General features: G+C 40.3%; 1 protein-coding gene across 4 annotated transcripts in view; it reads right to left on the bottom strand.

Annotated features, from left to right (window-relative positions):
• The window catches only part of Ankrd44 (ankyrin repeat domain 44), a 295,099-nt gene extending 268,712 nt beyond the window's left edge, over positions 1-26,387 (bottom strand). For all 4 annotated transcript variants that reach the window (XM_076865519.2, XM_076865521.2, XM_076865520.2 and 1 more), the window contains exon 1: positions 26,220-26,387. In XM_076865519.2, the coding sequence (XP_076721634.1) occupies positions 26,220-26,246 (27 nt within the window). In that variant the 5' untranslated portion in view covers positions 26,247-26,387. The remainder of the gene's footprint in view (positions 1-26,219) is intronic.
• Positions 26,388-26,757: the final 370 nt, after the last annotated feature.

Below are 26,757 nucleotides of genomic sequence, written 5' to 3'. Positions count from 1 at the left end.
TCTACCCGCAGGGCAGTGGTTCTCAGAGGGGCCACACTGCCCCTAGAAGCTTCACAACTGGCAGGGGGCTTTGGTTGGTATAATGGCTGTTCTACTGCTATCTGGGGAGTAGAAGCAATAATTCTAGAGCCCTTCAATGCTCTAGAAGGTACCTCTTGAGGATTGATTGTCCCACTTTCCACACAGCTTCCACAAAAATGGAAAAAAAAAGTTTTTAACTACCAGGGTCTAGCTCTTAACTCTCTATTGAATTTCCTAGGAACTTGATAAGCCTATAAATTAAGGGAAGGATATACTTTTATTCGGAATTTTACTGAAGTGTTTTGCCATCTCTGAAAATCATGACACTTATAGGAACATTACTCATAATTAATGAGTCACCTCTATAATACACCAGTACTGATCTACACTTAGAGTTGTCATATTTCTAGTGATACAAGAGAAATAACTTGTTTAGTCCTGGGCCACACCCTCAGTGACCTATAGCCTTGTGTGTGTGTGTGTGTGTGTGTGTGTGTGTCTGTGTGTGTGTGTGCTTGCTGAGAATTAAACCCAGAGTCTCATGAATGCAAAAGTTGTGCTGTACCCCTGAGCTATGTGTCAGTCCCTAATCCTTATTTTTTAAATGCCTTTATTTTATTTATTTATTTTTATGTGGTACAAACCCAGTGCCTCACCCATGTCAGGCAAGCACTCTATCACTAAGCTACAACCCCAGGTTCTCAGTCCTTATTTCTAAGGCTATATAGAGAGTATTGGATTATTCAGTTGAATACTTCTCAAACCCAAAGTAATTTATTGTAACAAAAATATGACTATCTCATTATGTCTTCAATGTAACCATACACATTGAAATACATGGTATTTTATTGTAAATTATTTTCATGTCATTATCGTGTGTGTGTTTTAATATTGTGAGTCCTATCATCTATGAGTTTCATTTCAGGAAGTAAAAAAATTGTTGCAAAATATATCAAAGGGATCTTGAGTTTGATAGGGTTGGAAACCGCTATAGAATTAATTCTATAACTGAGGTCTGAGGCTCACTCACAGTAGAAACACTTTTAGCATTTATGAAAAATCCAGATTCCTAGATTCCAACCCAGGCTCAGGAGGATGTCCTCTGGGGCTGGAATTCAGGAGTGTGTGTGGTTTGTTTTTGTTTGTTTGTTTGTTTGTTTGTTTGTTTTCAAAGCTCCCCAGTGATTCCCATGTTCGCCCAGGCTTGGTTCCCACAGCAATGCAGGAGACAGTCAAGCCATTCCCTAGCCCAGAGATGCTCACAGTCAGAAAGGAAAGGGACATAACTGTTCAATGCCAGAAAGAGAAACCAACAAAATGCTATGGGAATTCAGGAAGGGGAGACATGGCTTCGGGGATGGGGGTGACTGACAGAAGGTGCATTCAGGTGGGGATCTGGAAAACCAGAAGAGTAAGCATCTCATCTCTGGGGAAGATTCCTGCAGAACCCTTACAAAACCAATGGCTAAAAAAATAAAATAAAAATAAAAACACAATGACTGTCTACTGCCAGGTCTTTCAGAGGAAGATACTGAAGCCCAGTGAAGTCAAGAAACTCAACACAAGGTTTCAAACTTGGGTCTTCCAGTTCCAGAGAACAGGGCTTATCCACCCAGCTAATACTCATAACTTGGACCAGAGGAAAGGGGGAGGGGTTAGAGGAGACGAGCCAGGAAGTTTCAAGCAGCATGATCTCTCTCCAAAAGCTTTACTTCCATCCTGCCACTAACATTGTCACGTACATTTAGGAGGACAACCAGAAATCACCAGCATCATGAGGGATTTTGAGCATACGTCATTTTCATATGGTTGAGAAGTCTTGAGGATGAGAACAGGTATTCAGGATTCAGTGATGCTAATGAGCCGCAAATCATAGAAAAGTAACTTAATTGAGACAACAGCAAAATGGAAGAAGGCTCAAAATTGGAGCTCTCTCATTGTTCCACTGATCTAATGACAGCATAAAGCAGCTTCTGCTTAATCAATTCCCACCTAATCAGAGAGCTATCTTAACAGTGTCTCCCAGGACAGCAAATTAGCCTAATAGTGAGTGACTGCAGTAATCAGAACAGGATTGGTGGGGAGGGTGGGGATGAAAACAAGGTTGGAAGCAAAGCAATTGGCTAGTGCTAAGGGGTTAAGTGGTGTTTAACTAGCTGTTAAATTGCAAAGTGCTGAGCTTCTGTGGTCTAATACAGAAATAGTCAATGATGAATAGAAATGAAGATGAAATGCATCCAATTCTGCGTTGTATTCTGTATACTGAATGTGCACCCAGGTAGATATGAAACTTGCTTTTATCTATAAAAGGGATAATCATGGCTCTTCATATCCATGCCAAAGGCCAAGTGATCCCACCTTTTATTAGCCAAAAAGACCAAAAGGCCCCTCTGCCCACTTTTCTTTCCCCTCCATCCTTTTCTCCTCCCTAGGTCTGACACGTACCAGCAAACAAGAGCCTCAAATCTCCAAGGCGGAAACCTTTGGCCTTGGAAACATTTGAAGCAGAAACAGGTGGTGTGGTCTGGAGCAAACATTCAAGAGAAGAAAAATCCACAAACTCTAGGGAAGAATCCCTCCACATGGAATTCTCATTTGCATTTTGTGCAGTCAGCAGTTCTCCACTTTTTCCACATCCCTTCAAAGGTTAGCCTCTATATCAAGTGTTGTAAGTCAGACTAAGAGGGCTTTTTTTTTTCTTTCTTTCTTATGGTTTCAGGCTGGATAATATTTCATAACCACATGATTGCAGGGTTGAGCTTAGCAAGGCTGTATTGAAGAGTGGATTGCATTTCCGTCATCGAGCCCACATTTCAAAGACTGATAAAATATTGCCCCTGGGGATTTTAGAGAAGCTGGTGATACTACATTCCCTTCTCCTAAATAACAAGACTGGAGGGTCAGTTCCACTCTCAATGCCAGGGAGTCCACCTATGCACAACAAAAAGTCATTTCTAATTGGAAGAGGGATTGAGAAAGGGGTATCATGGCAGCCCAGGTGTTAAATAAACTGTCAATGCATCATGGCTGGATTATTCACCTACATACTGCTTTGCACATATCACAACCCCTGGACAAAAGTCTTCATGGCTCCCCCAGTGAGATGAACCCCAAATTCTGTAGTGGGTTTTAAGGGGCCTCTAAAAACTGGCACCCCAATTATACAATTCAGTTCCCCACTGCTGCCTTTACAAACTCTCTGCTGAGGTCGAATTGTTCATTCAGCTGCTCCTGGAAACCGTCTGCAGGCCTTTCTTTTATACCTTCCTGTGCTGGCCTCTGTCCCCAATTGCTCCCTTCCTCCTTCTTCCCAGTTTGTCCTATTATGAGGCATTTAAAACCCAGCTCCAATCCCATATCCACCAGGAAGTCACTTTTCAGGTGACATCCTGCCCAGATGCTGTCTCCCCTGGACACTCATCCTAGTACCAGTACTTATTATTTACAAGACACACACACACACACACACACACACACACACACACACACCAGAGATTGAATCCAAAGATGCTTAACCACTGAGCCACATCCCCAGCCCTTTTAATTTTCATTTTGAGACCGAATCTCACTAAGTAGATTAGGGCCTTGCCAAGTTGCTGAAGCCAGCCTTGAACTTGCAATCCTCCTGCCTCAGCCTCCCGAGCTGCTGGGATTACAGGCATGTACCTCTGCTCCCAGCTACCAAACACTTTAAAACACTTATTTCTCTCTCTTTCTGTCCAAGTATTGCCTCCTCTTTGGGACTAGACAGAGTAACAGGACTGGCACTTCACTCTGTCAGGGCTGTTGAATACACTTAATGATGTTTAACAGAAGAATCCTAACAGGTGATTGCTAGGTCAGAAAATCACCTTGGGTCCCAGAGGGCCACATGCTGTCCACAGACAGGAAACAGGCAAGGAGAGAAAGAGATTAGCATAGAGAAAAGGGGGCCATGGTTCCTCTCCGCCTAAGTCAGCAATCCCTGCCAGAAAGCATCTGGATAGAACGTGGGCAGACATTGCTGAGATCAGAAAACTGCACATATAACAAAATCACAAAGGGTTTGTAAAAGGCAGTTTCACTCCCCACCCCCAAATCACCAAAAGCTTAAGAAAACCAGTGGAGTTTTCGCTCAGCACATCTGTTTTCAGTTACCTGTGCTGAACCACAAGCTTACAGAGAAACAGATCTCAAGCTGACGCCATGGTTTAAAATCTGTCAGAGCAAATTATGTGGGGATGGAGAGGCGGAGTGAGGAAAACTTGGGCGACTGCGATGCGATATCCGTGGTCCTTGTTAAGCCAGTCACTGATGACATTTTGGTGGAGTAGGAACTGCACTCAAGTTTAGCTTGAAAGTAAAAGACCCCAAGGGGTTTCACTGTCACTTGATAAACCCAGCTACCCAAGTTGGTCAATCCCTAATGGACACGTTCATTTTACCAGTTAAAGTCACATGTTACCAATCTCAATGATTCTTTTTTCCTTTCTGTGCTAATAATGTGTGCTAATAATTGTGTGTGTGTGCTAATAATTCCTAATTCACTGAAAAGAAGGGAACATTATTCTTCTATTGTACTTCTCCATACTTTTTTTTTTTTAATCTTATACTACCCCATTTTATAAAACTAGAGAGACAGCATTGTGTCCAGACCAGGGCTGAAGAATTTCAAGTAAAGAACACTTTAGTAATGAAAGATTTTTAAAAAAATAAAAAACAAAACCTTAGCTGGAGAGGCTTTAGGAGACAGGAGCAAGGAGTAATGGGGTGGGGGGGACTAAATATGTTAGAAATTGATTATTATCATCAGGTACTTAATTTGTTGCACTTTCAACAGTTGGGATTCTGTTAAGAATACAATTATTTTGTAAGGAAACATTAAATATTTACTGTAATTAAAGAGCTATATCATGCTACCAATTGTTTCACTATTAGTTTTTTGCTTGAATTGCTTTATGTAGAAACACAGAAATTAATATTGAACAGTCAGTAGAAAAGGTATTAAAAGATGTATCCAGAGGCTCTGCCTAGAGACTGGCATGAAATTTTATGGAACCCAATAAATATTTATTGGTTAAAAAATGAACTGCATTTCATTTTGTTTGTCCCTAGAGGATTTCATCATAATGGATGTTTTCTTTTAATTCAACAGGCCTCACTATAATAACATTAAACCAGCACATATAGTGCGGGGTCACTTGTCCTGTATTGGACAAGGGCAACCAAGATCTGAGACAGCATCATTAGCTGCTCTCACCAGTCTCCAAGTGCTAGCAAGAGAAACTAACCTGTTCTTGGGTTGGGGAAATCACCAGCCTCAAAATGAAATATTATGGGAATTACCTAGGGTTTGATGCCTTTTAGAAGGGCTAATAATGGTTTTTCAGTTTTAGTTAAGCTAAGTGACTCCTGTTTTGCCAAGAAGAAAAAAAAAAATAGAAAGTTAAGACAATTATCTACCAAAAAGACAAAGAGACACTGTCTCTTTGCCAGATTAAAAATATGGGGAACTAAGTCTGTTGGGGGCAGAGAGATAATGCCTTAATGGAATTTACAATATTGAGGTGTCTACATCTTTTCTAGAGAAAATAAAGCATTTGATATAAGACTCAAAGCATCTTCAAAGAGGAACATATATCTATACCTAGTGACATAAAAAGATGCAAGTCAATACAACCAGGTTCAAGTTCACTTGCCACTAAAGTCACATAATGGAGGTCTTTTCCCAATTTCTAAAAGGAAAAAATATATACATATATTCCTTTTGAAGTCCTCTCATTAATTTCTCCAAATCTTAGTACCTACACCACATGGTCAAATAAAAACTTAAAGCAACCTATAATCAAAAACCACATTGTGTACACATGTGTGTACCCACAAATGCATGGGTATGTGTATGTGTGTATACACATGTATGTGTATTTAAACAAAATTCCAGAAATACAATCCCTTTAAAACTTCTAAATTGTCGAGTTTTAAGTTATGAAGACCTTCAATACTTAAAATTGAAACTCATGTTGTGCTGGTTAAGAAGACCTTTCTCATATGACTCCAATTTTGTGGCATTCTAAGTGACGTGCACTTCAAAGGCGACCCAGAAACTTTACCCTCTGAGCAAGTTTGAGTATTACCCACTAGTCTCTAGTTCAATTTTTGGCTCATCTACAATCCATTCTATAGGATGTGATAAAATGTAGGGAGTTTAGGTTACACAAAATGTTAGGCAGGAGCAGCAATGTGTACCTATAGTCCCAGCTACCTGGGAGGCTGAGCACTTGAGCCCACAATTTTGAGTCCAGCCTGGGCAACTAAGCAAGACTCTATCTTTAAAAAAAAAAAAAAAAAAAAAAAAAAAAGTCTATAAATGAGTTCCACAAACCCTCTCTCTGTAGGAGTGTGGCTGGGGCTGTGATAGCCAAGAGTTAGTCAATGGAACATGTCTGATGCCATAAATGCTATCTGTGGCATCCAGCTCCCACCTGCTCCTCTTCTGAGTTCTGATCCATACAGAGCAGCCCACCTGGGATGGGACAACTTGATGAAATATGTTCCAAGTGTGGGGAGCCACAGGTTAAAGCAACTTGTCAAGCTCTGGGAGATACTCTGGTTGGATGTTGGAGCTTTCATGCCTGCCTCTGATGGGGTAATGACTGTCACTATTTTCTCATAAACATGCTAAATAGATTTTTTTACTCTCTCAAGAAGCCAACTCCTTCTGTGGCTTTATGACTTCCATCTATCAGCAAGAACCTCTTAAGCCAGCAACAACCAAATGTCACAGCCCTAAAGCCAGTGGCCCTGTTAGTCTCAGGCATGCCCTAGTTACAAGCTCCCGTAAAACAAACCTTGGTTGAACAGATTATAGAAAAAGAAAAAAAAAAGAGGAAAGAAAGCAGAAAACCTCATTGTGGCTAACACAGAACCTCTATAAAACTTAAAGAGATTGATAGAATGGTATAGTATCAGATTCTGGGGTCACCTCTGGAAAACTTCAGACAAAATCAAGTCTTCCAGTTTTATCGCTGAGTGCCAATAGAAGTAATTCAACCATTACAACATCTACCAAAATGCCTGAGCCCAGTGCTAATTCTGGGTGAGCTGATAGGACCATCAACCCAACCTACAAAGTAGAGACAAGCTAGTCACCAGAAACAAAGCACTTCCATTTCACCATTACAGTTGGCTGGCCAATGTCATCATTTGTCACATGAAAAGGATTCTCCATGACACTACTAAAGCATGTTATGTACCCCAACATCTTGTGCCTCAATGGATTCCAGTCCTATCTTAAAATAAAACTGAGAATATTTCTTTTTAATATTAGTGGTTTCAATCTAAAAGCAATCTCATTTTGCTTAATCCTAAAATCTCCCTAAATGCTATCAAAATAGCAATCAAAATTGGCTTAAAAATTCTTTCAGGAGTATCTAAGGACAGAAAGAATTTCTGTTTTCTTTTTTTTTTTTTTTAATTTTTTTATTGGTTGTTCAAAACATTACAAAGCTCTTGACTTATCATATTTCATACATTAGATTCAGTTCTGTTTTCTTTTTAATGTTTTTCTTTACTTCTCCCAGAAATTTTTAACATGATTTTAAATCATGCAAAATACTTCTTTGGCTTATGAAACTGAACAAGTTGGTTTCTATTCAAACTGTTGAAAAATTATAACTTTGGTAAGCATGAAAAGCCACAGAGGGCTGGGGCTGTAGCTCAGTGATGGAGTGCTTGCCTAGCACGGGTGAGGCACTGGGTTTAATCCTCAGCACCACATAAAAAAAACAAATAAAAAATAAAGGTTAAATTCTTTTTAAAAAGCCACAGAATGGAACATCTCTAAAATCCCTTTAAATTAAAAAAAATGTTTATCCTATTTTATCCATTTTCAAAAGAAAGTACCCAACTAATGGTATGCCTGGAAAGATAGAACTATAGAAGCAGTAAAAGACCAGGGTTAAAAGGGTTTGAGGGACAACAGGGATGGATAGGTGGAACACATAGGATTTTTCAGGGGAGTGAAACTGCTGAATGATACTATAATGGTGGGTCCTCATACATTGGTTAAAGCCCAGAATGAACAACACCAAGAGTGAACCCTAATGTTAACTATGGATTTAGGGTAATAATTACATATTGTCAATTAATTATAACAAACATACCACTCTGGTGGAGGCTGTTGATAATGGAGAGGTTGGTAAGGATGAAGAGTCTATCCAGAAATTCTATGTACTTTCTACTCAATTTTGCTGTGTGAACCTAAAATTGCTTTAAAAAGAATAAAGTCTATTAAAAAAGAAAGGGCTGGGGACATAGCTCAGTTGGTAGAAGTGTTTGCCTTGCATGCACAAGACCCTGGGTTCAATCCCTAGCACCCAAAAAAGAGAAAGAAAGAAAGAAAGAGCTTATACTTCTTAGATGTCCTAAATAATATGATAGTACATACATTCCAACTGAAAAGCAAAATGGGTAAAGTAGCTGAAGTTAATTCTCGTACAGACAGAGAAGGAAAAGTATAAGAAAAGCTGTTCTACAGTAGGACCTGACCGTGACAACACAGTCCTTGGCAGAGAGGCTATATCTGTCTGGTCTAGAGATGAGCAAGATGGGAACCAGCAACACTAATCATCAGAGTCCTCCCTGAAGAACAATTTTGATGTTGTTGAATGATACACAGAAAAGCCAGACAAATCCATTCAACATATACATACAATCATAATCATTTTGAATTTTATTCTGTCATACTTATCATAAGGTAACTGCTCAAATATATCTATTTTCAATCTAGGATATCACCAGTGGATTCATTGCCTAATTCCAAGATCAACAAACCAACCAAGTAACCATCATGTATACTCTCTCAAGCAACTGGTTTGCTATATATCAGTTATAAAGTAAGATATGAGTATTCAAATGTGAAAAGTTAGCTTTCAAATACATCAGGCTCTAACCAAATTTTAAAATCTAGCACCATCACTTACATCTGCTATTATTTGATCAGTTGCACAGAGTGGAATGTAATAAGGAGCATGGAGACCTCATCTAACATATCTGAGAGGAAGTCTTTTGGGAAACTAAATAAAGTTTCAAATGTTGGAGAGGTGAATGGCCCAAACTCTCACATATAAAAAACTGACTTCTCACCAAGTATGGAACCGTCCTATAGAAACACAAAAATTGTGAAAGAAAGGTTATTGGGGTTGATTCATTTAGAATAGTTTTAAGTGAGAATATATGTAAAGAGCACTAAGCTGGACCAGTTGGTACTCTCCTGTAATGCCAGCTACTCAGGAGGCTGAGGTATTTAAAATGTATCACATTGGGATAAAATTTTATGTAAGGAAATGCAATGAAAATGTAAGTTCAAGGAGGGAAAGGAACAATGTAAAATTTTCAAAACCAAGGAAGTGCTTGCTCATGAGTTTTTTTTTTTTTTTTAAGTGACAGTGGGGCCTATCAAATCACACTGGTGTTTAAATTCCATTCAATACATTTCAAAAAGTGATATGATGTTTTCATTTTTAAAAATCAATATTTATACTGTGCCAGGAGTTACATCCTTTGTAACTTTCTAACTTTATGATAAAAGACTTAAGACATCAATCTAAAAAACATGCAAGGGACACACAGTTTATAAAATCTTTTGGAAGAAGGGGTTGGAGCTAAAAATGTTACAGTGAGACGCTCCCAGGTTGGCCCCCTCTGTCCACCCAGGATCAGTGGTAGGACTCACACTCTGACTCCTGAGGGCCCAACTAAGCTAGAGGCTTTACACTAAGTACTTACATTAACAGTGAGTTCCTGTGCAGAGCTGTTCCAGTTAAAGCCTGTCTAAAATCCTCAGGACACACCAAAAAATGATGAACAAAAAATGTGCTCCTGTACTATTTCCTTGACTAACAAGTGTTGGGGATAAGCTGTTTCAGACATGTTCATGTCATGACACACTGAGCTATCAGCCACAGTTCTCAGCTCTGCACTTTTTTTTTTTTTTTTTGGTACCAGAGATTAAACTCAAGGGCACTCAACCACTGAGCCACATCCCCAGCCCTATTTTGTATTTATTTAGAGACAGATTCTCACTGAGTTGCTTAGCACCTCGCTATTGCTAAGGATGGCTTTGAACTCGCGCTCCTCCTGCCTCAGCCTCCAGAGCCACAGGGATTACAGGCATGTGCCACGTTGCCCAGCTGGCTATACACTTTAACCAAGAAAAATTTCCACCTAAAACAACAACAAAAATCGCAATATTTCCTACCACCAATCCTTTTACTGGGGCAATTAACACAACAACAACAACAACAAAAAATTAATTACTTCCTGTCTCATAGTAAAGATCCCAGAAGAATAAATAAGAAACTGGGAAGAATGATGGAAAAGGCAAAACAGTTGCACAAACTGGCAAGAGATCATTCATTCATTCAACAGTTACTATTAATCTAGACTGGGTTAACCAGAGTCCAGCATGGTAAAAAGTAGAGATGGAAACATTTCCCCCCAAGGAGTGAAGAGCAAATGAATGGTTTAGCTCTGACTTTCCCAAGTCAAACACTGATCAAGAGGCTAAAAATGGACTAAAACCAGAAGTGAGAGGCTCAGTGAAGAAACTCGCCCCCTTGCATGTAAGAAGGAAAGCGAAAGTGTTCATTAAACACATCTGCATTTAGATGCATCTAAACAGTCCTCTGACAGACCTTCCTTTCAGAGAGCCAATTCCAGATACTTCTCATGAAATTCTAAAAGAGAAGACAAAACACAATATGGAGGTATTTGGGGAGAAGTGGGTGAGAAAGCCTTAGTGTTTGGGGACTATTATCAGTAAGTTCCAGTCTTCTGTGTAACACAAAGATCTTCACCCAAAAGGGAGCAATGAGGCAATGTCCTTTTGGCCCTGAACACAATGCACTCCCTCTTCTAGACCAACTTAGGAGTGAGTGATACATTCTAATCTGGATAATGCATGATTTGATACTGGAACTACATAATGATTACCCAAGCATACTCTGCACTGTTCCATCCCAGGGTGTTTATACAGTGTTTCAAGCTGTACCCTAAATATAACCATAGAAATGACTCGGGAAATTATAAGTGCTGTTTAAGAACAGAACAGGAAAATGAAATACACCTCAGACTGAACTGAACCAGAGAAAACAAGAGCTCTTACCTCCACTAAGAATCTGCAAGTTAAGTAACAACCACTTGCCTCAGTTTTCCCTCATACGGAAATGGGAATCCCAGTGTTCACCTCCTGTCTCCCCCCAGATAATTTGTAATGTTCAGAAAATGGCATATGTCTCCAGAGAGCTTAGGTTCCATGTCACTGGCAATACTTTCCAAAGCTTAACGCTACATTAGTTTCTACAAATCTTCTTCATAAACAACTATCTTTAGTCTGAATTCTTCCTTTCTCATGAATCAGAAGAGAAAAAAAAATGAAGTAACGTTTAGATGAAGGGTAACATGTGTTGATTGACCTCCCTTCTGCCCCCAACGAATCAGTTCAAAGTGCCCATCTTCTTCCAAGATCAAACAGAACTCCAGGCCTGGGAGGGGTTTTATAATAACTCAACTGACAAGAAGTGCAGGAGCAGGAGGCAGATTCTCATTATAATTGTAATGAAATGAACACTAGAAACCACACACATGTGTGTTTACATATACATGCATGCACACACTTAAAATTCCCACAGAAACCACCAGACTTAGCACCTGAGAGAACTTTCTAGAATAAGGGGAAATATCAGATAAATAGACAGCATTCATATTATTTAATTTCTAACTTCCTTTTATAGTTAACTTTAAACAAACATTTTGAAGGTACAATTATCTTTCTGTAAAACTGAAGTCATTTCCAGCTCCATGTTAATCAAGAGTCTATCCAAAGAAACTAAACATTTAGCACATAATGTAAATAAAAAACACTAAGATTTCTGTTTCACTCTCAAATATAAGAAGTCAGGCTCCTCCCCATCTGAGCCCTTTGAGTGCATCAAAAGTACATGTTAACTGTTTCAGGGTCCACATGTGGAATCTAAAAACCAGTTTAAAAGGCAAGTAATTTAAAATATAAACATATGGCTCTTTCTCTACAGTGTTCCTAGAGGGAGAAGTCTGAGTACAAACAAACTATTGTTTTAAAGAGAATTTTTTTTTTAATTAAAAGCATACCAAGAAAGCTAACTAAGCTTCTACTTTCTCCTGGAGAAAAGAGCAGCAAGAATTCCCATCTTAATCTAATTAAATGTAGATCAAAGTACAGCCCAGGTAACACTAAGACTCTAAAAGTATAGCACTCAATTTCTGAAGAGCATGATCCCAAGTCTGCTTGGGAGTTAGAGCAAGGATTGGCAAGAGTTTTCTGTAAAGGGTCAGATAGTAAATATTTTCAGTTTTGCCAGCCCTTCAATCTCTGTCACAACTACCCAGCTCCACTGTGGCACAGATGATACATTAACAAACCCAGCCTGAAAGTGGCACAGATGATACGTTAACAAACCAGGGAGGACATGTTCCAATACAACTTTATTTATGGACACTGAAATTTGCATATATTAAATTTTTGTGTGTCACAAAATATTTTTCTCTTGATCCTTTTCAACCATTTAATAATGCAAAAATCATTCTTGGCTCATGGGCCATTTAAAAGCAGGTGGCGGGGCAAATTTGGCCCGCAGACAATAGTCTGCCAAAACCTGGATTAGAGGTATAGAAAACCGGAGCAGCCACAAAATAATCTAAAACAACAGCCTCATTTCTTAGGGGAAACTGAGGCCCAGAGAGGTGTAATGACGGGCAGGGTCTAACAGCCAATTCAGAGCAGAACAAATCTAAGAGAATTACTATTCTGTCCTTGGAAGACTGATTGAAAACATAAAGTAGTAATGAAAAAAAAATGTCCTTTTGAGTTCAACAGATCAGAACAGGAGGTGGAGAACTTAAAACTAGAACTGTCACAGGAACGTCACAGATTATAGTCATAGTAGCCCCAATGCCTTCCTTTAACCCTGTGTACAATGATCTCTCTTATGCTGGTCACAATACCCAAACTGAAGGTTCTTGATATATTAGTGGAAGGAGGTCACAGACCCATCGGCCTGGTCTCTTCAGCCTTCTGAGCTGCACAGCTCTGGTCATTTTTTGTTTGCAGTGTAAGTAACAATCTCCACTTTGCAATCCTACAACACCTAGAAAAGAATGTAATTGTGGCTGAAGAGCAGTGATCAATGCCAATTATTGCAGGTGATAACCAATCCAACTTAAAGTTCAAGAGCATGTCTAATACCCACCTCAAAAACTAACACAGTCAACCTCCTTCCCATTCCTAATTCCTTCCTCCTTAAAAAAAAAAAAAAAAAAAAAAAAAGTTTTTCTTCCATCTTTATTTCACTTTTTGGTTGTTTTTTTTTTTTTTTTTTTTTTTTTTGGTACCAATTCTCATTATCATTTTCCTACAACCTTTTTATTTTGCTCTATACTTCCACTGAGAAGCTGAAATATGTTTTTAGAGCTAAAATACACACACACACACACACACACACACATACATAACCTCATTAAATAACATCCGGTAGTTCTAAAAGAAAAAAAAATCCCAAATTAAAATGATATTTTACAATATGTACTTCATCTGACTTTTTTAATCAGTTTTTTCCCAGAAACATTTATGGTTTTATACCTATTACATATTCACTCAAGACTTGAAATTTTGCAATGCTTTTTAGACATTCTGCCATGATAACTCCTTTCACGATGACTTTATGAAGACTGTTCTATCAAACTATTTTGCTTTTATGCACTTCCTCAAAAAAAAAAAAAAACAGTTATGCTTCTGTGAAGAGGAAGTGGCATTCTTGTAGTTTTCAGAGTTCTTTTTGAAAACTTAAATTAAGAATGACTACACACTCCCCCAAATCGTTTCGACACACATTTATCCTACTACATCTATCTAAATATAAGATTCTTCTGTCAAATAAACTAAATCAATTGACATGATAATACCAAAATAAAAGAAAAGCACTCTCTGAAATTGTAGGACCCAATTCAAACTCTTTCTACCCATGTTATTTAAGTTAGAAAGAAGACCAGATAAAGCAAAAATAAAATTTAAAGCAAAAAAAAAAAAGAAGCTAAAATCATATTCTTCTAGAGCTGAAATTGGCCTAAAGAACTGGTCTTCTCTGATTTGACACCCAAGGAGCCAGTCCAATTCAGTGATCATTCATTTGAGAACCAACAAATGGCCACTTGATGTACAAATCTCCCCTTATTGTCACAACTTCCCCATGAAGCAAATGTTATTAAACCTATTTTACAGCTGAGGAAAGTTGGGTCACAGAAAGCCAGATACAACTAGTGAAGACATCAACTTTAGTATTCTCTCAGCTATATCACTCTCAACTAATATTTTTTAAAACTATTCAAATAAGATGCCATGGTGTTTTTAACAGCATATGTACCAAAGTACAGTACCCTGGAACCTTGATATAAGACCCTTTGCTAAAAAATCAGAGCTCCTTAGAAGGTTGTTTCTTCCCCTCTACTAAGGAAGGGAACACCAACAAGGAAACCTTACACTCACCTCACAGGCCCTAAGACATAATTACATAGAGACTCCAAGTATCTTAGTCACATGCTTTCTAAATTACTCATGACAGTATCATTTACTCAAGTGGCAGTTGGCCATTTCTTAAGCTTATGGTCTACAGTATTCTTAAAATCTGGGCTCTGTTAAGAAGGCTGTGGAAGAATTTTACATGTAGAAATAAAGATATTTCAGCCTGCCCTAAAGCTTTACACTGAAACCATTGAAGGCAACAACAAATACCCACTTCCTGAGTACTAAGGCATGGCAGCTGGGTTACTGAATTGAGACTTTGTAACTTCTCACTGCCCTTTAAAACTATAAAACATAGTTAAAAATCCATGGTAACAAAATGGTGGATCAACTCTAATACCTAAATTAATCCAAGTATCTTACACTGGAATACCTTAAAAGAACAAACCAAGTCTAGGTCTTCCTAAAAGCACACAAGCTAGGATCTCAAGACAGATGCTCAATATCTGGCTGGAATTACAAAGGACTGATGCTAAGCCAATCAACGTGGACCTCACAACCAGCTCAGAAGCATATTACTTTAGACAGCAAAACTAGCAGATTCATTTGCTTTTTTCAACAACCAAAAAGGACTCTAATAATTTTACTAAAGACATCCTATGAAATGAGAACGGAGAGCTTTGGAGGAGCCAAAAAGAAGCAGGAAGAAGTAAAAAGAAAGAGAAATTGCTTCCAGAAGGAATGGTCAATGACTTAATCAGACTGCTGAAGTTTTTTGTGTGTATGTGTTTGTTTCTTGTTTTATAAGGGGTCTCTTTTTTGTGTGCACGGGTGGGGGCGGGGGGTACCAGGGATTGAACTCAGGGATACTCAACCACAGAGCCACATCTCCAGCCCTTTTTTGTATTTTATTTAGAGATGGTCTCACTGACTTGCTTAGCACCTTGCTGTTGCTGTCTTTTAACTCACAATCCTCCTGTCTCAGCCTCCTGAGCCGCTGGGATTACAGCGGTGTGCTAGTGGCCTGTCTTCTTTTATTTTTTTTTTTTAACGTGGAACCACTACATCATCATATTCACATTTTAATAATTAAATGTCTAATAGATATTCAATTTCCCCAGTTTTTTTTATAGAAGTATGTTTTTTTAAGTTTATTTAAATCAGAATCCAAACCTACTCATGACAATCAGCTTTTAAATTATCTTTTAATCTATGTATTTATATTTCCCTTCTCTTTCATCTTTTTATTTCTTGCAACTGATTTTATCTTTTTAAAAAAACGAAGACATTTTCTTCCTGTTGATTTCCCATTATCTAGATATTGCAAGGTAATTTTTTTTTATTTTTTAAAAAAATTATAAGGTTAAAAACAACCTATCTCCAGACCTACTACATATCCCATCAATGTCCTATACTACAGAAACCATCCAAGCTCTTTTAATAAGTCCTTGCTATTCCAGAGTACAAGTTTGTCCATGAAACGCTACCATGACAAGTAATTCACGCAACAATCTATTTAAGTTGGGGGTATCACGGAAACAGAAGGACCCAAGAAGTCTCACCTTACCTTATGTTTCAATATTATTTGGAACAAGGTAGATACAAGTTAATTTATAAAAGATCTTGCACAATGGGCTGGAGTTGTAGCTCAGTGGTAGAGCACTTGCCTAGCACATATGAGGCACTAGGTTCAATCCTCAGCATCACATAAAAATAAATAAATAATAGTACTGTGTCCATCTACAGCTAAAAATATATTTTTTAAAAAATCATGCACAAACCTCATTAATTCAAGTTTCCAGAAGAAGACACAGTACCTATCAGAAAACCTTATAAGAAAGATCTATTAATGTATAAATACCTCTCCTATCCACTTTGAGTTTCTTGTTTGTTTTGCAGTACTGGGGATTAAACCCAGGGCTTCACACATGCTAGGCAAGTACTCTACCCTCAGTATATCCCCTGCCCTCCACTTTGGATATTAGATATTTCTTTACTTCCCACTTCTTTCTACCTAACAAGAACCCTATGCCTCAGTAAATTCAGTTCATAGGTTACCTGACAGGTACATAGCATGTCACTCACCCCCAACTGCTGCCTAAATCATTCCCTTCCTCAAATATTAGTTGAACTCCCTCTAGCTCCCTGAAGTCTTTCTTAATGTTTCTGCCCATCTCTGGACTCCTATAGTTCCTAATTAGTACCCCAAATATAGTTTACAACTACAGTACACCTGGTTTAATAGTTGTTTCGTATGTCACCTGTATTCCATAAACATTTGACAGTCTTCCATGAAAGAAGGTATTTAATATCATTTCTCTAACTAAATCATGAACTCCAAGAGAAAAAGGGCCTCTTGTGTTACCACACCTTCTTCAGGAAACCAAGAGTATATGGGTTAAGGATGTGCACCTTGGAGTCAAGCTTTACCTAGGTGTGACTCCCAGCGTCATAGAACCTAAACAAATTACTTAATCTCACTGGGTGTGGTGGCACCCCCCTGTGATCCCAGCTCATTCAGAGGTTGAGGCAGAAGGATTGCAAGTTGGAGGCCAACCTCAGCAACACCCTGTCTCAAAATATATTTTTTTAAAAGAGCTGGGAGGCAGTGTGTACCTCAGTGATAGGGTGCTTGTCTGAGATACATGAGGTTCTGGGTTCAACCCCCAGGACTGGAAAAAAAACAGTTAAACTCTCAGTTTTCATTTTCCTCATTTATAAAATGAAATGATGGTCAGCTCTCTCTCTCACAGAAATGTTGTTAGAATTAAATTGCATAGAAAATAATTACTGTCTTAGCTCCTCATTTCCAATTCTCTATGTGTGGTTTCTAACTATTTTATTGTACCTGTTCTGACCTATTCTTGTCTTTTGTAGGAAGAAGGGGAGTAGAGAGCCCCAGCAAAGTCATTGCTAGATAGACAACGCTTCTTAAACATTCTTTGCATGATTGAAAACACAGGGGATCCCTTTTGCATGAATATGTGTACCCCTTTCCATAATATTTAGGATCAACATTTCCCTTCCCCTAGTGTTACCCTGATACTTACCTTGAGGGGAAAAAAAATAGAATTTACTCAGAATCAACTACATCACTAACCAGTTTAAAAGCCCAGTTTAAAAAGTGGAGAAGTATAATCAGAAAAGATGATATATGATCTTTTGTCTTTTAATAGGGAAAAAATTATTTTTAATTTTGTTTGAATGAAAATCCAGTATTCATATATATGTATATTAGTGTATATGTACTTACATATTTATTTCAATTATTTAACTATTTGAGCATTTATTATGTGCCTTACACTGTTCTAAGTGCTACAGACACAGTAGTGAATGAACTAACCCAACCCCCCCAAAAAAAATTTTTGGTTTGCCCTATTATTTGTCTCTCTCTCCTATATATAAGATTTTATTTAAAAGGAAGGTGGTCATAGGTAAATATGTGATCTAGTTAGTATGAAGAAAAATAAAGACAAACAGGAAATAGGGGGTGGTCATTTTAACTAGAGTGGTCAGGGAGAGCCTCACTGAGAGGGTAATATCTGAGAGGAGACCTGAAGGAAGGGAGGGAGTCGTGCACATACCTGGAGAAGAGCTTCGAAGGGAACTGCAAGGGTTGTGAAGTAGGAGGCACCTGACATATTCAGGCCACAGTGGCTGGAGCTGAGATGCCAGGAGGTAGGGGCAGGTAGAGAGGACTGCAGGTAGAGGGGTTAATAGGTCATACAACAACCTTAGCCTTTACTGTGTGAGACTGGAGGGTTTTGAGCAGAGGAGTGACATGATCTGAGTCCCATCACTCTTACAGCTATGCTGAGAATAGAGTGTAGGGGCCGAGATCAGGTGAGGCCAGACCAGTCAGGTGGCTGCCATAATAATCCAGGTGGTGGTTTGGTCAGCGGGCAAAAAGTAAAAAGTAGAGCCAAAAAGACTATATGGTACTAGCATATAACATGTACTAAAAATACATTAAAAATAAAAGCTTACAGGAATGACTTTAAAAGAAATATGAATTTTAATATCTTCTTTCCCAAATGCAAGCTCAGTAAACCATCCTGCTCATCCCTTGGGTACCGGTATCAGCCCCTTTGGGCCATTGTTTAACTCTTACTGGTTGTCCCAGGTAACCTGAATTTCTGCCTCAGGTTCTATCCTTACCCTTTTCCTCTGCTTACTTTCCAAACTTTCTCTTCCTCTTAAGCTGTTTTAGGCACCAAAACAAGCCTCCTCCACAGAAACCAGACCATATCTACACATTAGAGCCTGGTGATTGCACATAGAAATTTCCTTCCGTCCTTGAGGAAGTCTGTAGTTCCCCTGTCAACTGTACCCAACGTCAACAGCTGAGAAACAGACTTGTAAGACCCAGTGGTTACCGTGGAGCTCAATGGAGCAGCATCTTGCCTGGAAGAACCCAGGGCACTTGTGGATGGCTAAAGTGGGCCCCAGCTCACCACAGCTCACGAGACACAGCAGGGAGGTCTGCGAGGACTGTGCCTCTTGCCCTGCAAGAAGTTCAAGAAAATTCCCAAAGGACTACGCTGGGAACAACCACGGGAGTGTTATGTCCCCACATCCAGGCTGGGATCCTGGAGATCCCAGAAGATGCCATTCTTGGGGCAAGGACCCCTGACTCTTACATAAAAGTCAGGTTGTATTTATCAGACCTGGGAAACTCTAATGCTGCCATTGAGGGAGATCAGAAGTTCATGGAAGGCCGTGACTTTTTCAAGTCAAATTCTATAAGTTGAGAAAAGATTGACAGTGAGGTCTGTGGGAAGCTGAGAATGTTAGATAAAGCTTCAAAGAATTGAATGGATTCTCTACCTTCCACCCTCTTTTTATGCACAAAGAAACTAAGGCTAGGACTTGCTCAAAGTCATAAGATCATTATAAGAATCATAAGTAGAATAAAAGTCTTCTAATTCCCAGTCTAGTGTTATTCATTTAAATGAACCAAAGCAAAACAAAATCAAATTAATATTAAAAGTTTAAAGACAGGTTAGAACTATGATTAAATTTCCGTGTCTGGGCCACAAACAGATGTTTCTACAAATCTCCCTAATATTACTAGAGCTCTAGAAGCTTCCTTGGAGCAATATGTTCTTTTGGTATTAAAGATACCCTAGAGGGTTACAGTGAGTTGGTTAAAACTCACTGGGGCAAGAGTGAGGCAAACTCCAGGCATGTGAAAGCCAAGAAATACAAGCAAACATTGGCTGATAAAGCCTGAAGCAGCCCAAAAGGAGGTCATACGTTTCTTATTTATTTAATTAATAGAATACTAGACAATTTTTCAACAGAGGAGGCAAATGAAACAATCCCTAAAAAGTTATAAATACCATAATTTAACACTAGATTCATGAACTTCAGCCTCTTTGGCGATCAATATTTTGACAAACATGAACACTGATAAGAAAAAAAGTGTCTGCTCCCTTCAACTTCTGAAAATAGCCAGAGGCAAATAAGATGTAAATAAAAGAGTAATGAAAGAATAATCTATAAAATAGATGATCTTGTATTATCCATAGATTAAAATAGGGGGAAGAATAAGAATCAGTTCCTAAATCATAGAATGTGGTTACAACCCTCTTCAGGAACCTGAAGTAGATGGTTTGACTTTGTTACCTGGACAGCCAAATTAGGGCTTACCTGCAAATATACCCTTCATAAACCATTTGTAAGAAAGACTATCACACAGGCCTCCAGGACAAGGCCTGAATCACACAGAGAGAGAAGAGCTGAAGCACCCTCAGGGCAACCAGTTCAATGTCTTCATTTGACAAAGAGGAACCTGAAGCCCATGTGCCAAGTGTTGGTTAATGTCCAACCTAGGCTGACTCCTTTGTCTTATGCCCTCAGCAAATGCTGATGATCTTCCCACTGTCCCCCATCCTTGTCTACAAGAGTCAGAAGGCTTCTACCAGATTGCTTCTGCAACCCTGTGACCAACTAATCAGAGCCTCTGCGTGAGACGGAGCCTTTTTCTAATCCTGACCTTGCATAAGGCAATGATACAGTCTTTGTCATACCTGCTACCGAGTAGACCTGACTTGAGAGAAAGACGAGTCTGCTGGTCAAACTAGTTCACTGTCACCATCAAGTCTGAGATGAGCAAACATAAGAGTCAATGTATGACTCTATATGTGACCAAATGTCCAGGTTGACCTAGACAGTCCTGGTTCATGTCCAATTCCCAGCTTAATAGTACCCCCTAGCATTTTCAAAAGTGTCCTCGTTTAAATTTTAAAAATTCCATGGTCATCCTAAATCTATATAGCTCCTGTTTGTATACATGATGTGTAAAACACACACACATACACACACACACACACACACACACAGCGCCAGTCACCAGTAGTTTTCCCATTCAAAGGGTCTTTCAAATAATACTAAATAATTTCAAATAATACTAAACCCCAAGAAGCCTTTAAAAGGCCTCAGGACCACAATTTTGGCCCATCTTTTTTAATATATTAGCTTTAATATGGGATTTTCTTTAGGAAAAACAAAAGAGAGGGGCATAGCTTAAACAAGTTTGAAAAAACCACAGGATTATTGGATATTTGTAGCTCCTTCTTATTTAATTTATTTCATGTTATACTCCAGCCTAAAGAATTTACATCATCAAAATATATAAATCTTTTTAAAGAATGTTTCAGTCCTATTTCTGGTACAATGATTATACATTTTCTGAGTTTATGTTCACTCTCCATTTATAGAAAAAGGAAGTAAAGGCTGAACTCTTCTCTTTTTAATAGGTTCAACCAACCCAGGGTTAGCTAGGCCTCTTGTGCTGATGCTGGACTTAAGCTAGAGCAGCCAATGGTGCGTGTAAGAGAAGCATGAGATTATTTAGAAAAGCCACTGGTCAAGAGAACATAGATATCAGCTATGTACACAAGTGAAAAATACTGATATTACCACAAGGAAAGTTTAAAAATTGTACCTGGATACCTAAACAGAAAACTAGAAGAAAATATATCAAAATGTCAGAAGTAGTTATCTCTGAGTATAAAGACTTTGGATAGCTTCAATGAGTTGTCTTTATACTTATCTAGCTTTCTGATCTCCTACGATGATTAGTTTGTGTGTTATACAAAATATAAGCAAGAAAAAAAATCACCAAGCTACCAACACACCATTCATCAGAGTAGGGAGGTGGCAAGGTTTAATGACAAAAGCCAGGCATAACCCATACACACACCAAGCAAGAGCAGAGGCCTCAGAGCAGCTCCTTATTCTAACAGAAATGGGTCTGACCCTAACAGGTAGGAGGAATACCGAGAATGCAGCTTATCCAATGTCTTGCCTGTAAATAAGAGTGGGTGTCCATTAGCCTATGTCTGCACTGCCCCTTCAACTATGAAAAGTATAGCCTTGTGGTCAAAGCCGCACCTGTGCTATCAGACTGCCAGGGTAGGACACTGTGCTCAATCACTTACTGGGCGTGTGACCTTGAACCAGTCAATTAGCCTCCCTACTCTTGTTTTCGCATCTATAAAATGAGAATCACACCACCACCTACTTCCTAGGGTGACTATGAGGAAAGAGATGATTCACAGCAAGGGCCCAACATACAATAAGGGCACAATAAATGTAGGCCACTATTAGGCGGAGGCCATGAAATACCAGCCTTAAGTTCCCCAAACCATGTGCCTAGGTCACAGAACAACCAAACAAGGGTCCAAAAAGTAAAGCCTTTCTTTCGCTTCTTCTGTGAAGGCTGGATTGCAGCATAGTGCCTGCTTTACGACCATGCTCTAGGGACCAATGGAAGGACAAGGGCAGCCCAGTATAATACACAGCATGTCCCAGAGCCCCACACTATATGGAGTGGAAATCCTGCTTTCAGAGTTATAGGATTTTTAGTCTCTTGCTGCTGCCACAGCTGCCAGCCACAGCCTTTGGCAAAGAGGTGGGTGAGTCAAGGGTGAGCTAGGACTTGGCAAAGGGACACCAAACCAGAAGGCCTCCAGGCAGGAAGCTCCAAAAGAGCCACCTGCCGAAGCAGTTGAAGCAGTTTGTCTGCCGACAGCCTTCACAGAGATGCAGGTAGTGTTTTGCTGCCACTAGCAAATTTTAGAAGTCCAAAAGAACTTATCATCCTGATTTTATAACTTTGGGAAAAAAAATTGGGGGAGGGGGGTGGAGAAGAAGCCCAGCTAAAGCTATGACCACACATTTAAATCACTGCAATGACTTAACTATAAGACATAAGGAACACTCAAAAAAAGTTCAATGACCAAATCAATTTGCAAAACGTTTCAAGGCTTTCTTAAGCCAAACTGTGTTACATGTGTATGTGATAAAAACCTTCTGTCTCAAACTTACAACTATCTCACTTTTCCAAAGATATAAATGTCTTAATGCCCACCAATGAGGAAATAATTATGCTATTATGTTAATCACATAGTTTGAGAATGTTCTATGATGCAAAGGGTAACCAATTTCTCCCAGTCCGCCTGGAAATCTCCCAGTTTTAGCACAAAATGGTAGAAACCAGGTGAACTAGGATGGTTGATCTCCCTAACACTGTGCAAGAAAAATGGTATATGTCCTATAAAGAAGAAAACAGAAGAGACACAGTTACAAATGCAGAAGTGCAAAATGACAAGTTTGTTTGTAGCAATAGCTCCCAGTTCCTTTTCATAGTTTAAAAAAAAGACTAAAAACCACAATGGCCTCTCCCTTCCCACTTACTTTTTACTTTCCAAAACAGTTAGAAAAAGGCATGCTCCTTCTCTGGCATGACTGAGATATCACTGCAGGATTGACTGCATACCTGTATACCCAGAGACTCAGGAGGCCGAAGCAAGACGATCACAAGTTGGAGGCCAGCCTCAGCAACTTATTGTGTTATCTCACAATAACAAAAGAACTAGGGATATAGCTCAGTGGTAAAGAACCCCTGGGTTCTATCCCCAGTACTGAAAAACAAATTAATAATAAAAAAAGACAAACTAAGACAACTTGACACTCAGGTTATTAACAGCAAGACTGTATCCTCAAAAGAAAAATTCAAAAGCTGTGGCAAGAATCAAGATTCAGGGATAGGGAAATAGCTCAGTGGTGGAGCACTTGCCTACTATCCACAAGGCCCTGGGTTTAATCTCCAGAATGGCACATAAAGATAGATTCACCTCACAAATTTAACAAAAGGGGGAGGAATGAAGAAATGGTTGTCTTACAATCATTAAGAGGAGAGCAGGCTCTCTCCTACAAACTCTAAGGCAGGGATTCCAAACAGGTACAGTACCTCCCCACAGTGATAGAACAGAACTCTTCTAGAAAGAGCTCAAACCAAAGGGTTGTCAAAGAAAGTACGTGAGGTTAAGAACCAACTTCTAAGAACTGAATTTCAGACAGAAAAAGTAAGACTATATAAGGAAAGAAAAACACACTATCTGGCCTAAAGAAACAGAAACCACCATTGCTCACCACCCCACACCACCCTGCCTAGACCACCTCCACACAGTCTCCTAAAGGCTTGTCCCAAGACAGACCGGCAATTATCAGATGTTCTTGAATCTTAGAACTCCCCAGATTTGCACAAATGAAATTTGTGCATCTCTTTCTTTCTCTCCAGAGCAATTCTAGTTTACTGGGGGAAGGAAGGAGATAATTTAGAAACATAAGACAAACATCTTTGAAAATCCTACTGATAAGCCCTGTAGAATAACTTCCTTTCTTTCTAAGACCAGTAGTATTTTTTCTTTCTTTCTTTCTTTCTTCATTTATTTATTTATTTTTGTAATATACTTTGCACTAGAGTTGGTCTTGATATCTTGATTTAAGAAAGAGTGGCTTCTTGTAACCCTTTCAACACATCTGGTAATTTTTACAAACTCTAGCAGAAAGCACAGGAGGCTGGAAGACAGGAGATAGGAGTTGGTTCCAGATCTACAGGTAAATAGCTATGGTCCTTGGGGAAGAACTGCTTCCCTTCTGCAGATCTGCTTCTTCATTTAGAAAGTGAGAGATTCTGATGAGATCAGCTTTACCATCCTTACAACTCTAAAAGTCTATGTGAAATTCTTTCATGTGTGATAATAATGCTTATTAGGACCATTTTTTTTGTACTTTGCAGATTTAAAAATTAATAGCAAGGATAGTAATGTATACCAGCAAAGTGCACACTAAAACGGTAAGATTTAAAAAAAAAAAAAAAAAAGCAAATGTCCAACAGTTGTCAAAGCATAGGAACAAAAGGTAGACGAATCCAAATATCAACTTACAAACACTTTTAAATGCTCAGAAACCAATAAGAACAAGTATATTCATCACAATTATGCTGTTCTTTCTTCTAAAATTTTATGATAGCATGAGTTTTAACTAAATGATTTATGCATCCTCCCAAAAAAAGATAGACTTATGCACCTTTTCCAAGGGGTGAAGGAACCTGTGAATACTTAGGGAAAACAAACCAGAAACTTTTATTCTAAAGGACAGAGCATCATTGCAAATATTTTTTCAATCATTGCATTTAAGTTGCAGGATACTAGATGGATCCTAACCAGAAAAGAAAAGAGGAACCAGATGCAACCCACTCCAGAAGTTTGAAATGTTTAATATAATACAAGGGCAGGCACATTTGACCCCATGCATCATAGTCAAGACTGCCTCTCACTAGGGCCCCCAAAACAATGTTCATTTCACTATCCACAAATAAATGGGAGGGGATGGGCAGGGAGGAGGAAGCTGTTTCCTTTTTTTTGTGAGAAGAGATGCAAAGAGTTTTGTCGTGTAACTTGGTTGGGCGATTGTGAGTTCTGTATCCTAAGAGCAGCAGAGTCCGCAAAGGGAGGGAGAGGTGGTGTCATCCCATGGATCTGCAGCAAGAACTGTCAGTTGGATTCAGGAAATAATTCCACCTCTCTTAGCCAGGACTCTAGAGCTGCCCCGTGTGGTGTCTCAGCAAGGAAAGCAACAAAGCTGATGGACATAGGCATAAACCCACTGCCTGGAACTGAAGCCTCAGACCCATCTTCACCTATCACTCAGACACCAGCCAGAGCCCAGAGCGCACTCCAAGTGTCCCCATCCCGCACTACGCACACACAGCCTCACATACAGCCTCCGGGCAACTAAAGAGGAAGTCAGGATGTCAAATCAAACGGATAAAGACAACCCAACCACTTGAGAACGGCAGTCTGTGCGGGTCTCCTGCTTGGCTTGAGGAGGGGTCCCAGGCTGCGATCCTTTCTCCTTCAGCGTCCACTGTCCTCCTCCCACCAGCGTGAAAGAGCAGCTCCTGGGCAGCCGCGGGCCGGCGAAGCCCAAGCTGCGCAGCACTGTAGGAGCCGGAGGAGCATTCCAGCCTCCCCTCCCCCTGCCTAGTGATGACCCGTGTACAACGCACATCCGCGTGCACACCGGCGCACCAGTGCTTGGGCTGCCCCAGGGGCTGGCGGACCCTTCCCCAGTCCCCGGCACATCAAGGCACCGGAGCCCAGCGCACTGCTGCGATGGCCTGGGCGGGACCGCGCAGCGGGGAGAGCCACAGCCGCCGGCTCTCAGAGGCGCCCGGCGGCCGCACACACTCCTCCCCGCGCAGCGAGTAAACAGCTCGCGGGCGCGCTCTGTGCCGCGCCCCCATCCCCCCGCGGGGCTCCGCACCGCCCCGCGCCCGCGCGTCCCGCCCGCCAGCGCCGCCGCCCCCTACCTGATCGGTGAGTTTGAGCACTGCCATTCTTCCGCTCCTTCTCGAACACACACATACAGGTCCCCGGTCTGCAGATGTCACGCCAGGAGCCGGGGAAGCGGAAGGGATTGCCAGGGGAAGGGAGAAGAATCTGGCTCCCGAATTTGACAGCCCTCCCCCTGCTCCTCCTCTGCCTCCTCCCTCCTCCTCCCGCCGAGAGGCTGACACTGGCTAGTGGGGTTTGCAGCCGAGCCCGCCCGCCTTTATACAGGAAGTGCTGGCTGCTGCCAGCCGGGCCGCCACTGACATCACCGCGCGCTGGCTCGCTAGCTCGCGGCCGCGCCGCCTGGGCCGACGCTGCCTCCTGCCGCCCGCAGCCGCGCCTCGCAGCCGGCGGCCCCCAGCGCGCTGCCGCGGGACCCAACTGCAGCCTGCTTTCCGCACCTGCACGCTGATCCCGGCAAGCCGGACTCCGGCCAGGCCGCCCGGGTCCTTCCTTGCTAGTCTCTCTCTCTCTCTCATACACACACCCTCATGGGCAAATCCGTGCGGATGTACC

Source organism: Callospermophilus lateralis, chromosome 9 (assembly GCF_048772815.1).
Source record: "Callospermophilus lateralis isolate mCalLat2 chromosome 9, mCalLat2.hap1, whole genome shotgun sequence".
NCBI lineage: Eukaryota > Metazoa > Chordata > Mammalia > Rodentia > Sciuridae > Callospermophilus > Callospermophilus lateralis.
This window is presented reverse-complemented; position numbering and strand designations above follow the sequence as displayed.